An 18,118-nucleotide genomic window follows, 5' to 3' on the forward strand; every position below is an offset into this window, starting at 1 on the left:
TGTGGAGTGATGTACTGCTTGGATTCTTTACCTACGATATAAATAAGCTGAAACATTTATGTAATTAATTTCATTATTCTTTTGGCCAAATGTCATATTCACAAATGTAAATTTACAAACAAAGAAACACATTTTCTTACCTTACAAAAATAAATGTAACTGTATTTTAAGACAATTAAATACTCTACTAACAAAAAAGCTGTTAGAATTATAAGTGTATGTATGTCCCTTAAGGTCCTTGTGTAATGTGATATTGTACCCGCTAGCTCAATTGTCCATTGTATATTATCCATATATACTTGTGCTCCCTCATGTACTTCCTGTATTGATTTGTTGTTAATAAAAAATACATTTTAAAAAAGGGCGAATGATTTTTAAATGGACCGCCCTTGCCCGGAAATTTGTCAGTCGTTCATCCCGCAACGACTGTGTTTTCAGCCACCGGTAGCTTGTGGTTGGTTTATATGCGCTACAGTCAATTATGATTGCATGTCTACTTATATTAACTATATAAGTGTAACGACCCTGCCACACGAGCATGCTTTGCGGCACAGTCGATAGCGTGCCGGACCGCGGGCTTCGAACGTCGAGGGTTCGAGACCTGCTCCCTGCTGTTTCAGTCATTACATAATTATACACCTACTGTATGATAGCTAGCAAATGAATTACTAGCTGGAACTTCTGGAGGAAACATTGTTTATTTCTACAATTTCCAAAAACTAAAATGGCAAAATAAAACATCATTACTTTTACGAGACGTGTTTGTTCATTAGTAGCAAACATTCTAACTTATTTACATTCGTTTTTACATCCAAAATTGTATGTTGACTCCATATAGACGTTGAGGTTTTACGTTTTGACTTTTCTTAGCGGATGTACAATCATCGCGAATTGAATTATGGGGCGTTTCAGGCCCCGAAGTGAACATAATTGTACACTCGCAAACTCCATTAAAACGAGGGCTGAGGCGCTTACGTTGTAAACTTCCCTTGTTTGGACCGACGACAGATATGCCGGCGGGGATTCCCCAAGGACATAAGGCAGGGTAAGTGGACGAGAGTGAGTATTTTATTTGAAAGGCAGCCTAAATAGCCTACCTACAATTGGTAAAAAAGTTGTCACGACATGCGTGCTTGCTGCTCTCTCGCTTACGTGACTCAGCCAATAGCTGCTCTCTCAACACACACACACACACACACACACACACACACACCTCCGCCCCCCTATCCCATCACTCAGCAACAACCTGCTCACTACCATCAGCAGGTATTCAAAGTAGACCAATTTTTAGTCCACACCGGAGTCGTGGTCAGATTTGACGATAGATTTGAGGACAGGAGAGAGACTGTGTAGAAAAGGGACATAGCCGTGGTCAATCGCGTAATTTAAATATTTTAATTGTTGTATTATCAATACAATGACGGACTTTAAAAAACAACACAGTTCTCATCTAGAACAGGGAATTTGTGGTAATGCCATTAGATTGATGGCATTTTGGAAATATGAAAAACACGTGACTGATTCAGGTTATACAATTACAGCGCGGTATGAAACATAATAAAACATGTTTCCATTGGGATACTATTAAATGTAACACCAAACATTGGCGCGCCAGCGGCTTAGTCAGAACAAAGATTGTTCTGTCGATAGCGCGCCGGACCTCGGGCTAGAAAGTCGAGGGTTCGAGACCTGCTCCCTGCTGTTTCATTACAATATTAACAGAACATGCATGTCAATGATGTAACTATGTGCCAACGATCTTACCAAATTCTGATGTGCACTTTGAACATGTTATAGTAAAAAGTAGCAAAACCACTAGCCTATGTCAATCAACTATAGTATAAACGTTTAGGCATCCTATTCTGTTGGTCAGCTTGGCGAGAAAGAAATAGCCTATTCCAAACAGACTGGGACCGTTGTAGGACGATAGATCCCAAATTCATACAACCAGTAGGCTACATAAAACATAAGCAATGAGTCTGATGCAACAGATCAGAATTCAATCTTAAAATGTTCATAAACTATTATTTAATCACATTATAAGCGCAACAATGCGGACAAAGCAGTAGGCTACCGCGAATGTTCGTTCCATAAACGGCACTGCACATGTGAGTGGTTTCATGTGACAGAGATGAAAATATCCAGTTAGAAATCGAGAATAGGCTACGTTGAAGCAAGGTAAGCCGTGCCTCATATGTATTAAAACGTTCAGGTTTCAAACAATTAAGTAGGCTATATGTTTTCAAAACGCATACTGCCTCCAGCTAAGTGGTGTGGGGCGAGTTGATGAAGCCTGCCTTCCGTTGCCGTTTGATGCCGCATTCAAAACAAATGGGAAAAACTAAATGGGAAATCTACGACTTCCGACTTCAGTGTGTTCAAGACAACTGGGATCTGGGGAAAAAACGAGCTCCGACTGATAAAAATCGCTTTGAACTGTCATCCAACTAGGAATTCCAATTTGGGAAATCATGCCTCTTTCTAGAGGTCCGACTTTCGAACCTGAAGATCACTGACGTCATGATTTGACCACAATTTTTCTGAATTCCCAGTTGTCTTGAAAGCACCACAAGCAGTTCTTGCACTGTCTGACAGATTTTCCAGTCAGTCTCTGTATGCTGTACACCTGTGACCAGATACATAACAAATATACTGTACACACTCTTGTATTTCCATCAATGAATAGGCTAAGAAGCATTTTTTCACTATTGGATTTTTTTCCTTCTTCTCCAGGGCAATTGGCACCACTTTAATTTATAGGCTTTTATATCTTTTTTTGCTGATTTTATTTATAGGCTTTTATTTTACTGGCTAATGGAAACCCTGGCATGTGTATAACTACAACCAGTTAGCAAGTCAGAGTTTCCTAGTTCCGACTAGCACATGAACGTGGCAATAGAGATAGGACTCATCTTTGTATGTGTGCCATTAAAGTGTCTATGACAGCATGGGCAAAGACGCCATTTTAAAGTAGTAAATGTTCTTCTTCATTGCCAGTTGACTATTTTAAAGTGATGGAAGCCCTCAGTGACAATGTCCATGCTAAAATGGGTTATATGCATGATGTGTCTTCTATGTATCTCTATGAGAACGTGCACAACTCCAATATACATAAAAACATCCTTCCCAAATTTGCCACTTAGGCCTATATCAGTGCATTCGTAAAAAACTAACCATTACACAATGTAATAAACCTGACGTAGCAAAATGAGCTATTACATGTTTTGTTGACCAAATTCGACACTCCATTGACCTCCATTCAAAAAGTCCTTACTTTGTGGACAGATTTTGGGTGGAGTAAAATCTATTCTCTTCCTCTCTGGTTAGTACCAGTTCAACGCTCATTGCAGAGGGGTTAGTAAACGTCAGCTATCATATTTCATACCTCGAGAGGTAGCCTAATACGCTCCACCTGTTAGATAAAAATAAGACTTGCGTAAACGTGCTCAATTTAGTAATAGTGTCTATTTATAGGCACTAACTCCGCCATGGCAAAGCCTGAGGAAAATTAATGGCATTTTGTTTTTTTGGGGGGGATAAACTCCGATAATAATGTCTGTGGTAAACGCATGCTTAGGAAATCTTATACGTTTTGTTGTATGAAATAATATTAATCAGCTAAGGTCACTTTTTAAATACATTTTTGAATGTGTTTTTTTAAAGCACAAAGGCTTCATAATTCATAAAGGTCATGTTAACTGACTGCTATTTTATCAGAACAAAACGTATAAGTACTAAGCCTGTGTAAACTGAAAACAGCAATGCAAAAATAATAATAATTTAACCTTATCAATTTGATTAGCTTGCTAGGTCTATTGAAATACCAGAGCTGTGTTCGAATACTCATACTAACTGTAGTATGTGACGTAAATGTAGTATATAGTTTGTATGCCAAAAGTTCTGGGATGTCCTACTACATTCACCAAAAGCCGACGTATACAATCAGTGGACTCAGCGAATTTTTTTTTAGGGCCTATAATGCAATTCTTCAGAAAATCGGCTAGGCTTCACAACGTTTTCAGATGATAAGAAAATGCAGCCAAAGGATACATTCATTGCTTTAACTAATTATGACAAATGTTAAGAAAATGCTGACCAATGTAATGACTTTTCAAATAAATGACCTTACACGTTATGTTGGTTGACAATTATGCTAACTAACTACCCAATACTTATTCACTTGATTATTCCCGTAATTTAGCGAAGTGGTATAGTCATTGCGCGTTCTCAATGGACATTCGGGTGCGTTCGTAAATTCGTTCTAGCTATCTACTCCGATTTCAGAGCACTCTCGTCTGAGTACCTGTCCCAGAGCGCAGAATAACTGATGCATTTACGAACTCTCAACACCAGTTGAATATGGTCGGTGTCAGTAAACGTCGACAAAACAGCTTAAAAAGACAATAAATGTAATGAAATTAACGAAACCTTGTTTTTCACAAGTGTATTATAGGTTGAGAGTTCTGCAAAGCAATGTCTACCCCAACAATGAGAATGAACAGTAAATGACTATAATATATTGAATGCATTAACAGAAATTACCATAACCAAACAAACATTGCAGGTTAGAAATTATGTGAATTAACGGTAAATGTAGGCTACTACTGGTGATGTATGTAATGGGGAATTGATAGACGGCACACAATTAAGTTTTGAAACAATGAATGCCCACAAAATAGCGGGATAGAGTGCATTCTGGAGAGAGACATGCGTTTTGCATCTAAACCACAATCCCCAAATTCTTGGACCGTGACATCCCTGCAGCCTCTTCAATGGATTAGTCCACTGAGACAGGTGCAAATCATCAAATTTATGTGCCATGATTATTTTTTTTTACTATTTGCGACTGCTCGACTAAAAAAAATGTAATGTTTTCAGTACAGACGTCTTTTGTCATACAGTAGGTTATTCCATATAAGGCACCCCGACCTTAGTTTACCCTTAATCTTGTAATAAATTAAATCTAGTGATACATAACTTGATAGTTCTGCCATCCATTTGACAGGATAATCAACCTTCCAATTAATGGCAATGCATTTCTTAGTGTTAGTGTTCAAATACTGGAGAGTTGAGACCAAATCACGGACGCTGGACAGAGTGGATTTCAGTTGTAACAAAAGACAGTTTTAATGAGTCAGAGATATCTTGTCCCGCAGTTTTACGTGCACGGACCTAGTTCACATAACTCAGCAAGGAGCCAGGTGAAAAAGAGGCCTATACAACGGTTACATTCATTTTTATACATAGAATAAAGTAGGTGGAGTCTTGTCGTTTCGGTCTTCTTGACTGGTCGGAGGGTTGGAGGCGGGCCTTGCTCTAGCCAGAGCAGAAGCCCCATTGGTGCACAGCAGAGCCTTATCCTGAGCATCCGACCAATAGAGGGGGTCAGTCTTGTGGCTGGGTGTATGTGTTCTTACGACGGAATGTCTTTGTTTATGAGCTATGTGTATGAATACTTATATAACAAATCCCTCTCTTCACGTCTATTAGACGTGAAAACTATAGCAGAAAGGTGGCGGTTGCAATCGTGGGTATACATAAGGTGGTGCTCCTAACCTTGTCTGGTTTGCATGGTGGGTCTGTAGGTGTAGTGCTACGTTTGGGACGGGAGTGATTGGAGGGAGTGATATCAGGAAAGGAGTTAGGGACATGTGTAGGGGTTGGTGTACGTGATGTGGCAGGGTGAAATAGTTGTTCAATTAACCATGTGAAAGTCCTAGGGTTACTCCAAATATCAGTAGGAATATCACAAATAAGGGACCAGATATCCCCAGCCTCACCCAGAGAGGGAGAAATTTCCCTCTAACTGGGCGAGGTTCCCTTCTCAGGGGAGGCGGAGTTTGATGCCGCATCACCTGAGGAAGGAGTGTCTTCATTTGGAATCGAATTTAGGCCGCTCAAATCAGCTCTGACTTCAGTCAGTGTTCTAGAAGGAATTGGGGCTGGGGTGCAATGTGTAAGGCGGTGCCAAGGTGTGCCTGATTTACCTTTGACCTGGACTGAGTGTGAAGTAACCTCCTTCACTTCGTACGGTCCAGTCCACCTGGGTTCCAGCCACTTTCTCTTGTGGACTGTAACCCTCACCCCGTCACCAACCTTTACCTTCAGTAGTGGCGTGTCCCCCGGCAGCTCCCCCTCCTGGACCTTGTGAACCTGGGTAGAGAGTGCTGCAGAGAGAACCGTCAGTTTTTTCACATAATTAGACATTACAATTTGTTGTACATCAAGGGCGGGCATATGACCTCCCTCCCTTGGTGGACCATGCATGACTCTACCAGTCATTATCCCATGAGGCACATACTTTAGCTATCTTAGCTTTTGCTTTTGGTTTGACGTTCCACCAGATTTTGGGATTGGGGCCTGTACACAGATCCAAATCTGTGGGTTATGCCAAATCTTTCTTCCACCTGTCTCAGGTGTTTGTTAAATGTAAGCCATTTGTCAAATTTGATTTGTCTTGGGATGCCATACCTGGGTATTAGTTTGGTTTGTAGCCACTCAAAGACTGACCTAGCATCCTCCCCTTTTGTTAGTATTGCCTCTACCCATTTGGAGAACCTATCTACTATGACTAGGAGATAGAGTTTGCCTTTAGATAAATTTTCGGGGCCCATGTCGGTGTAGTCTATACTAATATCCTGAAAACATGCATTAGGTATTAAGTATGAGCCCATTGGTGTTCGATATGGTTTCTTTGGGTTGTGTCTGTCACAACCATTGCATTCGTCACAAAATAAATCATCGTCATAAAATAAGTCAGTCATATTTTTTTTGTGAGGGTGCCACCAGATGTGCGAGGCCTTTTTGGAGGGTCTTTAGTTTGCCTTTGTGTGTGGGGCCATGTGTTTCTCATAAAAGTTCTGGGTCCATCAGTGTGGCCTGCTTCATGGGCATGGGCTGAGTCTGTATAGATATTCAGTCTTTCCTTTTCCTCTGATGAGGACCTGCGTCAATCCGATGATTTCAGCTAATTTGGCCGATGCTGGTTGAGGGATGATGGCTGATTGAAGGGTGACATCACGAGGTGAGCTGTTTTTTCAATAGCTTTTGCTACTGCAGCAACGTATCTGGAGCATGTTGACTGTCCTACCTCAATGTGGTCAAGTTTGAAGAGTAGTACATCACGACCCTTCTCTCCCCCTCTTGTTTCTGGAATAGGACGGATGAGGTGAATCCTTCCCTTTCAGAAACATACAAATGGAACTTGTTCTTGTAGTCAGGTGCAGTCAGAGCTGCTGCCGCTGATAGATCTGTTTTCAGGAGTGCTATGGCTGTTGATGCTTCAGCCGTCCAGGCCAGGGGTGCATGGAGGTTCCTTGATCGTAGGATGACCGGTGCTGCCACCCCCTCTGGGACACACCCAATGGTACAACACCTGATAGGTGGGGTCAGGTGCATCATGTCTTCGTCCCAGTCTGCAGTGTAGAGGCAGTCATCAGTTTCTGTTGCATTGAGTGTGCAATGGATCTCAGCTTGGGGAGTCTTATATGGGTGCAGAGTGTAGATTTGAGCTTTCAGTTGGTTGAACTTAAACTGGATGTGAGGGGTGGCAGGCCCTGTGGGTAGGCATTTTAGCCAGTACACTTCTTGGGCTTCAGACAGTGTGGTCATCGGCAGGAGTGGCATCCTCATCATTCTTACTGGGTGATCAGGTGTTGAAGTGGGAGGGTTGGTTGTAATCTTGCTGCTCCTGCTGCCTGTGGCTAGATTCTGGGTGGTTGTATGCTGGCTGTTGCTGATGCATGGGTGTGGGTCCTGGTTGCTGATGTTGCAGAGGTGGGTTTCCCCCACTTCCTCTTGCTCTCCATTGCTGTTGCTGCGGGGAGAGTGGTTTCATGCAATCTCTGGCAAAATGACCGGGAATTCCGCAGTTAAAACACTGGTAGTTTCCCCCTCTGTGTTGTCCAGTGTAGGGACCCCGTCGAGCCCATACTGAGTGTTGTTGTTGCAGATATACTGATATACTGCTGCCTGCTGTTGGGAGGGTATTGGGGATGGTTGGGTCCCCTACCATCTGTTTCTTAGTTTTTCTCCTTCCTTCAGGCAGAGTTGCAGGCCTGACGTAAGTGTCTGCAGTTGAACCATTTCCTTCCACATGTAGCCACGCTGAAGCTCCTCCATGTAGGCTAGGCATCTGTCCCATCAGTGTTGTTAAATCAGTCATTTTCCAGGGCTGGTACTCCACAGTGTGTGCATCACCTGGTGTCGGTCGCAGGGGGTACTGTCCTGCCATCTCCTGCTCTCGCTCTCTTCTATCAGCAATTCTGGAGGACCGACGGAGTGTTTCGGACCCCATTGATTCGGTAACTTTGGTTACTGTTCCTCTCATTATGCCTTCCACACGGTAGGCTCCCTCTCTGTTGTTATCTTGGTTAGCTATTAGCTCCCTGAGTTCCTTAGCTCGAGCTATTGATGATTTCAGCAGCTCCTGCATCTTAGTCACGTTTGGAGCTCCCATCGGAGCTGGGGTGAGCACCATGTCAATTTCTTCTTCATTTTCGATATCCATGTTCTGATGACAGTCCTCCCTATCCGTCTGATAGAAGTGGTTTGAATCTAATCTTGTTTGTAGGTGTCCTCTGGTTTCGGAGGTGAGAGAGTTCACAGAGGAGCATTGCGGCCTCCGTTCCTGGGGGAGGTCTCCTGCTCCTGGAATCCCAGTTTCGAACTGTTCACATACCATATGGCCAGCCGTTATCCCCAGGGTAATTTCCCCTTTTAACTCCCCTTGGTCTATTCTCAGAACTGGAGCCTGTATTGTGGGAGGTGCCCTGGGCAGGAATGGGTTGTGTGACGGGCTCCGGTGATTTTGTCCCTTTGAGTATGGCGGGGGCTGAACTGCCTCCATTGTCAATTGTGGATATAGTGAGGGAGAAACGGCCACAGGGGGAGCCGTGGGCAAGTTCTCAGGCGGAGCTTTAACATCCCCCGACGCCACAATAGCCACGCACATCATGTCTGGTGTGTTTTTTGGTAGTACCCTCCTACTCTCCTGTATGGCCCATGTACCTATCTTGAGCTCCCCCTCCGCTCTCTCTCTCTCTCTTGTACCTACTTTTTTTAACCTGTGTATCTTGTTTCTCTCCGCCTCACTCGCTTTTGCATGCTCTACTGCGTCCTCTAATTCTGTCTGCATATCTTGGAGTTTCCCCCCTGTAGGTGGTCCTCCGCTAAAATAACCTGCTTGTGTCCATCTTATCCGTAATCCTTTCCACACTTTCTCCACTTTCCCATACTGTTCTTTACCTCCCGCTCTATCAATCATACTCTGATCTAAATATTCATTGAATTTTAGTTTGGGCGTGGTAGCTGCAGACATTTTATCTAGTTCGTATGATAATGTGTATAATGCGTTATTTAGGTATATTCAATCCTTACTATGTGGTGTTTATTTCTATCGTTGTATGCTTAGATGTACTGCTGTACTGGCAATGGCTTATCTCTTCTACCCCCACCCTCGCATACAAAGGGGGTTATCAGTATGTGACGCCCGCCACGTGTCTGTTTCTCCGGTATTTTATTTGAATTTGTTCAGCGATTCGTTTAGGTATTTTCTAAAAATGATTCGGCGATTTCCTTTTGGAACAATATATCAGTGAATATATGCGGTTCTATAACAATTTTCAGAGTAATTCTAGCTCTTTAGGAAATATAGATAGAATTTCTAGACAACTAAGAGTTGTTCAGTGAATTATTTAAATACTTTCTGTAAACAATTCAGTAAATTCCTTTATGAACTTATATCAGTAAATTCGAGCGATTCTATAGCAATTGTCAGAATAATTCTATATCTTTAGGAAATATGGATAGAATAGAAAAACCCCAAAATCAGTGTGTAGCTTTTAGCGTCTGTCAAACAAAGTCTGTACTAAGCTCGGCGGCTTATTTAAATACTTTCTAGAAACAATTCAGTAAGTTCCTTTATGAACTTATATCAGTAAATTCCAGCGATTCTATAGCAATTGTCAGAATAATTTTAAACTTTAGGCAATATCAACAGGAATGAAAAAAACGAAAATCAGTATTCCAGCCCGGCTGCTGTCAATCAAAGTTGCACGGCCATTCGATACTAAGGTGGCTTTGTCTATCAGCACGTGTGCCTAATAGCCCAGTTACGTATCCCAACCTACTCCGCGACAAACGTTTCTTTCAATTTAATTTCCCCCATCTCCAAATCATGGAATGTCAACTCTGGTTCATATTATGTTTATTGTTTGATGTGCAATAGCCACCTCATTCCCGATCTCTGTCTTGTGGAACGCCAAACTTACATATCCTGTATCTACTCGACTACACCTCTTACAAAACCTATTAAATAATACACAGCTTTTTTAATAGGGCATTTTTCATGCAGATTCATTCAATCCAACCACACCTCCACAAGACCTATTCGATGTTATATGTATCAACAGGAGATTTTACTTGCAGATCCGGTTCATCTATAACCACACCTCCACAAGACCTTATTCGATAGTACAGAACGTATCAAAATAGGACATTTTTACTTGCAGATTCGGTTCATCTATCATTCAACTATAACCACACCTCCACAAGACCTTATTCGATAGTACAGAACGTATCAAAATAGGACATTTTTACTTGCAGATTCGGTTCATCTATAATTCAACTATAACCACACCTCCACAAGACCTTATTCGATAGTACAGAACGTATCAAAATAGGACATTTTTACTTGCAGATTCGGTTCATCTATAATTCATTCATTCGTATGAAATTCTCATTGAATTTCCAACATCCATAATTGTGTCCTTTACGTGTTAAAACACAGCCACTATTTAATGTCACCTCTATACACAACCCAATACATATATAATTAGGACAGTTTTCTATGCAGATTTCAGAACAAATAGGGTCCCTGGAGGAATTTAACACATTGATCAATCACAATTCACACATTCCTATTAAAATAACTGAGTATAGGCCCATTAATAAGAATATATATATATATATATATATATATATATATATATATATATATATATATTTTTTTTTTACAAAACAAGATATCTTTAATCAATGTCTTAGGTTCTTATGTAAAAAATTTGGGCACCGATTCATACTCACGCCCAGTACTTTCTGATCAAAATTTGGTTTAGGCTATAATACAATATGCAGATTTCGATATAACGGGCTCTGCTCACCTTATATAGAGCGCTCCGATCAGATTTCCTGAGGCAAGATGAATGGCTGGGGAAGTCACTCTTCCGTCTGATTTTTTAGCCGTGATCAGTCTCGTCCTCTCACACTAACTTATAATAGATCGAATTCAAGAATAACCATCCTCTGCTACCAAGTTTTGTTAGTGTTCAAATACTGGAGAGTTGAGACCAAATCACGGACGCTGGACAGAGTGGATTTCAGTTGTAACAAAAGACAGTTTTAATGAGTCAGAGATATCTTGTCCCGCAGTTTTACGTGCACGGACCTAGTTCACATAACTCGGCAAGGAGCCAGGTGAAAAAGAGGCCTATACAACGGTTACATTCATTTTTATACATAGAATAAAGTAGGTGGAGTCTTGTCGTTTCGGTCTTCTTGACTGGTCGGAGGGTTGGAGGCGGGCCTTGCTCTAGCCAGAGCAGAAGCCCCATTGGTGCACAGCAGAGCCTTATCCTGAGCATCCGACCAATAGAGGGGGTCAGTCTTGTGGCTGGGTGTATGTGTTCTTACGACGGAATGTCTTTGTTTATGAGCTATGTGTATGAATACTTATATAACATTAGCCGCTATAAATGCTAGGTTACACAGTTTGTTTTGATAAGTCTACATGCTGAGATAAAAGATCATACTCTTTCCAGGAATTCAGATAGTCGTCACAAGATCATAACATATGCAAATATGTACGCCTGATATTCCTTCTTAATTCGCTCAATAACTTTGTGGAAAAAGGGTTTATTGGTTTAAATGTGCCAACTGTTCTCTTGCTACAAAAAAAGGGTTTTGGGCTAGTTTTCAAGCCTTGTGGACTGTTTTGAGAAGCCATTGGGCTATATTGTTTTAGCTTGCCCTGGCAAACCTGAGTGTAGTGTTTGTAATGCAAGATGGAGGAGAGTCTGTCTCTCTCGGAGATCTGGAGCCTTCAACCGCAAGGGGGCATTGACATGGTCATTGAAATGCATTACATCCGCCAGAACATAATGTGCTTATGGGTAACGTGAACAAGGCTTAACATGCAACACAAATTGTGGAGCCTGCCAGAGTGCTTCATGAATGCTAATCTCGGTTACCCATACGTAAAATTCTCGGGAAAATTGTACTTTAGCCATTTATATGTGAATCTGTTTATGAGAGATTAGATGCATGCTTGTGCTTAAAAAATGTGAGATTACAGTGATCTTTATTTTTTGAAATCTTTATTTCACTAGGCAAGTCAGTTAATTAAGAACCAATTCTTATTTTCAATGATGGCCTAGGAACAGTGGGTTAACTGCCTTGATCAGGGACAGAATGACAGATTTTTACCTTGTCAGCTCAGGGATTCGATCTTGTCGATCTTGCCTTTTGGTTACTAGTCCAACGCCCTAACCACTAGGCTACCTGCTGCCCCTTTAGTTTAAACCTAGTTCAGGTTGATGTTAAAACATACACACACACAAACTACTAAATGTTTATCTCTCTCTCCCAGGAGTGCATCTACATTTGGAAGTTGTCAATATGTTCTCTGAGGAAGAGCAGACATCCCCTACATCCTCCTCTTCATCGCCACCTCCATCCTCCCACTTCATCGGGAGGAAAGAAGACGTTGTCCAGGCCAAGCGTGTCACCAAGCTGGTGGGCGGGAGGGATGTGCTGGTTCTGTGCCACCAGGGCAAGCTCCACGCCATGGACATGCGCTGCTACCGTAAGGATCGGGTCATGGGTGTGTGCAAAATGGATGTTGGGGATAGTTGTGTATTTATTTTCTGGGTGAGAGAGTGACAATTTTTTTTTTCATGATTTCGTAGTTTCCTAAGTCAAAGTTTGTACCAACAGATGTAGCCAATTGAATAGCCTATGATTATAGAATATGCATAAAATGCATCCTCCAATTGCAACAACTGCCTATGCCCATACATGTTGTCTAAAGAAAATGTTATATTTATATTTATATACCAAGTTAGGCATAGGCTACCTCATTTCAAAATAGGCCATCATCACTGTCAATGGTGAATGATAATTCTTCATATTTTACTAGTGAAACATCCAAACTGCATCTCCGTGCCAATCATTTGGTTGTTCTCAATTAGTTTCATGGTAATATGCATTTAGATCTCCTTGAATTACTGTTTCATGAGCGAACTAGAGCAGATGGTGTTAACAAACTAATAGCCTTTCTTCCATTTTGTTATAATACAAACATACATCTTGCCAAGTGGTGCGTTCTGTTGAGTTTTGGCACATGAGGAAAAAAATTTGACTCTTCAGCTATCCATCCTAAAATATAGTTCGAAATGAGGTGTTTTAGGTGTAACAGTAACGTTATAGGCCTACTATGCTATGGTATTACTGTATATTAAGTTTTCTTATGCAATCATTATGTGACCTATGCAAGACATTGATTCAGCTTTGCTCTAACTTCTGCATAAAGTTCCCTCAGCGCTCACAACAGGCAACCTCTGACAAAAGTCCCTCTACTTCTATTTGAGGTGAAAATGAACACACCTTATCGATAACAACAGCTCGTGGTCCTCCTGGAATCAGAAGTTTTTTTTTTATCAATGGAGGAACGTAGTCAGAGAAATGCTGATGAATGTCTTGCTCGAGCTGTGTATGCCACTGGTTCACCTCCGATGCTCACAGGCAATGTGTATTGGAAGAGATTTCTGAATGTTCTTTTCCCAGCATACACCCCTCCAACCAGACATGCTTTATCTACTCATTTGCTGGATGCAGAGTTCAAGTGAAAGTCAAGCGAATCATAGCGAAAGCAGACTGTATTGCAATCATCTCTCATGGGTGGTCGAATATTCGTGGGCAAGGAATAATTAACTACATCATCTCCACCCCTCAATCAGTATTCTACAAGAGCACAGGCGCATGGGACAATAGACACACCGGTCTCTACATTGCAGATGAGCTGAAGGCAGTCATCAATGACCTTGGACCACAGAAGGTATTTGCACTGGTGACAGACAATGCTGCGAACATGAAGGCTGCTTGGTCTAAAGTGGAGGAGTCCTACCCTCACATCACACCCATTGGCTGTGCTGCTCATGCATTGAATCTGCTCCTCAAGGACATCATGGCACTGAAAACAATGGATACAAGAGAACCAAGGAAATTATTAGGTATGTGGGTCATCAAGTTATAGCTGCAAACAAAGTGAGAAGAATAATAGCACCACATTGAAGAAGCCCAGCAACACAAGTTGGGGTGGGTCTCCTGGAGGGGAAGGAGTCTCTCCAAGAAATGGCCAATCACAGTCTGGCGATATGGACAGCCCCATCAAGAGGATCCTCCTGGATGATGTATTTTTGGAGAGCGTGGTAAGCAGCCTGAAACTCCTGAGACCTATAGCAGTAGCCATTGCAAGGATTGAGGGAGACAATGCCATCCTGTCTGATGTTCAGACTCTGCTTGCAGATGTAAGAGAAGAAATCCATATTGCCCTGCCCACTTCACTGTTGCTCCAAGCAGAGGAAACTGCAGTTCTGAAATACATCAAAAAGTGTGGAGACTTCTGCTTGAAGCCCATACACGCCACAGCGTACATGTTGGACCCCAAGTATGCTGGCAAGAGCATCCTGTCTGGTGCAGAGATCAACAAGGCCTATGGTGTCATCACTACCGTGTCTCGCCACCTTGGCCTGGATGAGGGCAAGGTTCTTGACAGTCTGGCGAAGTACACTTCCAAGCAAGAGCTTTGGGATGGAGATGCAATCTTGCAGTCGTGCCAACATATCTCATCAGCCACCTGGTGGAGGGGACTTTGTGGATCTGAGGCTCTTTCCCGTTGCCTCCATCATCCTCCAAATCCCACCAACATCAGCCGCCTCAGAGCGCAACTGGTCCTTGTTTGGGAACACACACACCAAAGCACGCAACAGGCTGACCAATACAAGGTTTGAAGGTTTGCCATCCAGGCAAATTTGAGTCTTTTTGAGCCTGACAATGAGCCATCCTCAACAAGATTGGAAAGTGACAGTGAAGATGAGGCATCAGAGTCTGATGTTCAAGAGGTGGACATTGAGGAGGTCCAGGGAGAAGACATGGAAGCCTGAGAGGAAGACAACCAAAGCTTTAGTTTCATAATTTTACAGATGTATGTTGAAAATGTTTTTTGGAGATGCGATGGATCATTGGGGATCATTCAATATTCCCTTTCTTTTGTTGTTCAGTGAAATCATCCCATGTGAAGAGTCAATTCATTTAATTAAAGTTCAATTCATAACTACAGTGGGTTTTTTTCCATTTCTATTGGAAGGATTTAATCATTTGCAATTGTCTACTTATGATAAGGTAAAAGGTTTATGTTTCTGTCTCCATATGATATGGTAAATATATCCAATGCAAACAACATCTACATTTAAATGGTATTAATATTAATTCCCACCTCTGAATTTTCCCTCAAATGTGCAACCCTCGTCTCAACCAATAGCCCATGCAGGCTAAATATCCCGAGCAACTTCTTGAGAGGGTCAGGCTTTATGGTGACCCCTCTGGTTTGGGTGTCCTCGGCAGGAAGGTGTCGCCCACTTTGGCCGTTCTGATTGGCCAAAGTGGTCAAGCCTCCAATGGGCCTCTGCAGTGCACATGTAACAGTATAGCTTCCGTCCCTCTCCTCGCCCCTACCTGGGCTCGAACCAGGGATCCTCTGCACACATCAACAACTGCCTCCCACGAAGCATCGTTACCCATCGCTCCACAAAAGCCACAGCCGTTGCAGAGCAAGGGGAACAACTACTTCAAGGTCTCAGAGCGAGTGACGTCACTGATTGAAACGCTATTAGCACGCACCCTGCTAACTAGCTAGCCATTTCACATCGGTTACACACACATGTAGCTTATAGTTCTTCATCATTCTTACCACCGCCAGAGAAGACAAGGAAGAAACCACCATGTACCTCTAGGCTGCTATACATATTTATTTGGTTTGTCATTCTATTGTTTTTCATTTTAGTGGTAATTAAAGAGAATTTATTTATAATTTATCCGAATACATTTTCCAGAAATAGTTTTACCAGCTGTGTGTATTCTCATATTGAAAAAAGTGAGGGAGCACCGCTCCTCTGCACTCCGGCAGTACTACACCCCTGGTTGGGAAAAGGAATAGATTGGGGCTAGAAAATTCCACTCCTCCAAACCAACATTCCCCATGTTTTACGATGGACAGTATATCAGTTGACCTTTAAAAGCAGCACAATAAAGTCATTATTAGGATTCACCCAATAACGGAGGAAGGGAGCCTGACCTTACTATAGTCCAAGGACCTTACATGTTCTGTTTAGAGGTGAATTGGCTCTGGTAGCCAAAACAGCCAGATACTCCATTTAAACATGAATCGATTCTCAATTGCGGTGCGGTACGGTTCTAGAAACATAAAATCCTCTACTTTCATATCACAAAAAAATTATTTCACAAATGCAAAATATACAGTTTTAACATTTGCAGCCAACAGTATTTTCCTGTGACAACATGTTTGTGGTGTCCGTCTTCCATTTAGCCTACACACAGGTGTTCGGCGATAGCTAATTAGTTTAGGTAGTCGACTCTGTTCTCCGTAAACAAGAAAATAACAAGAAAATATGGCCGTGTGGGAACCCTAACCCTATAAAAGTGTGTTGTAATTTAACCTTTTTTTAAATTATTATTTATTGTGATATAAAAATGTCTGAATTAAATCATTTTTTAAAATGTAAATAGAATATTGTAGAAAGAAGGGTCAAGACATTTTATTTTTTGTCATTTGGCTTGTTTTTGAGGAACTTACCTCAACCGCTATTCACTTCATTGCTCTTTGTGTGGTATCAGGGCATGCAAAAGACACGAACAAGCTCCTAAAACACCCAAATACGTCCTTTTAGAAACAGACATGCTCTCAGTATAGTGATGTAGGTTGTTAGATGTTAGATGTTATGAATAGGCTATACTATCTATCCCTGACACTGAATTCCAGTGGTGTTGTACTGTCTTATCTTGCCAGATACCGGTGGACCACTGCAGGAGGGAGATATCGAGGTCAGTCGTCTGATTTCTCTTTGACCTACTACTTGTTCCACACTGTCCTCATGAATCCTGTGCTTTACCAGGAATCCCAGGCTCTTTCTCCATTGTCTCCTATATTCCTTGCCTCATCAAAACGCAGTGGAGGAAAGTGTCAGACGGGAGGGATCTTCTCCATTGCATTTTGAAAAGGGAGCTAGGACAGACAGTTGAAAAGAGCCCCACTCTCTCATTCCTACAGCTCATTCTCATAGCTAAACAATCTTTTGTGTTTTTCTGTTTGTTTCTTTGATGTGCCCAGGAGTTTGATGGGCGGATGTGCATTGTGTGTCCGTGGCACAAGTACAAGATCACGCTGGCGGAAGGCGAGGGGCTGTACCAGGCGGTGAACCCCTCGGCTACACCCCCTAAACCCACCTGGCGCTCCAAAGGGGTCAAACAGAGGGTTCACCAGGTCACAGAGGTCAACAGGGATGTGTATGTCACATTTAATGACTCACCGGAAACCATTGACTCTGACTTCTACCAGACAGAGAGATACAGGGCCACTATAAATAAGGCCCAGCCCAAGACAAAGAAATTACTCGAGAAGGTGACGAGCAGGAAAGTGTAAGGATTTGGGCCATTTTGGTTGGGAGAAAACCCCTAGAGATACTAAATGTGTCTTTCGTTAGCACCGTGGAATAGTAAACGGGCGGTGCAGGTACAAGACTGACTAAGTACTTCCCTATCAGCAGCTCAAAGTGTAATCTCTGGGTTATCCTTTCGCATCCTCCAGTGCACTAACTGAGCTCAATCTCAATCTTTTCCAAGTTTTCAAACTTGTACACACTTAAATATGTGTTTAAAGATTTTCTGTTTTTCTACAGGTGCAGTCTTCCTCTATTTCTTCAGTTTTGTTTGACTTGTAATGTCTGCGTCTATACAGAAAACGTCTTAAAGAACGAAAGCAGAA

At 42.0% G+C, this 18,118-nt stretch overlaps 1 protein-coding gene across 1 annotated transcript; it reads left to right on the top strand.

Moving 5' to 3' along the window:
• The first annotated feature begins 893 nt into the window (after positions 1-893).
• On the top strand, positions 894-18,118 carry LOC139411942 (Rieske domain-containing protein-like). The gene is made up of 4 exons (XM_071158707.1): positions 894-1,045; positions 12,647-12,862; positions 17,144-17,178; positions 17,465-18,118. Exons 2-4 carry the CDS (start codon positions 12,676-12,678, stop codon positions 17,774-17,776), a joined length of 534 nt encoding a protein of 177 aa, XP_071014808.1. The 5' UTR covers positions 894-1,045; positions 12,647-12,675; the 3' UTR covers positions 17,777-18,118.

The sequence above is a fragment of the Oncorhynchus clarkii genome, chromosome 6 (assembly GCF_045791955.1).
Source record: "Oncorhynchus clarkii lewisi isolate Uvic-CL-2024 chromosome 6, UVic_Ocla_1.0, whole genome shotgun sequence".
In the NCBI taxonomy this organism is placed as follows: Eukaryota; Metazoa; Chordata; class Actinopteri; order Salmoniformes; family Salmonidae; genus Oncorhynchus; species Oncorhynchus clarkii.

Bases quoted from the DNA above. Each gene is read 5' to 3' on its own strand.
- LOC139411942 (XM_071158707.1), top strand. From the start codon at position 12,676: ATGTTCTCTGAGGAAGAGCAGACATCCCCTACATCCTCCTCTTCATCG. The intron at 12,863-17,143 runs GTAAGGATCGGG...TTATCTTGCCAG, and splicing joins CATGGACATGCGCTGCTACC to ATACCGGTGGACCACTGCAG. The intron at 17,179-17,464 runs GTCAGTCGTCTG...TGATGTGCCCAG, and splicing joins TGCAGGAGGGAGATATCGAG to GAGTTTGATGGGCGGATGTG.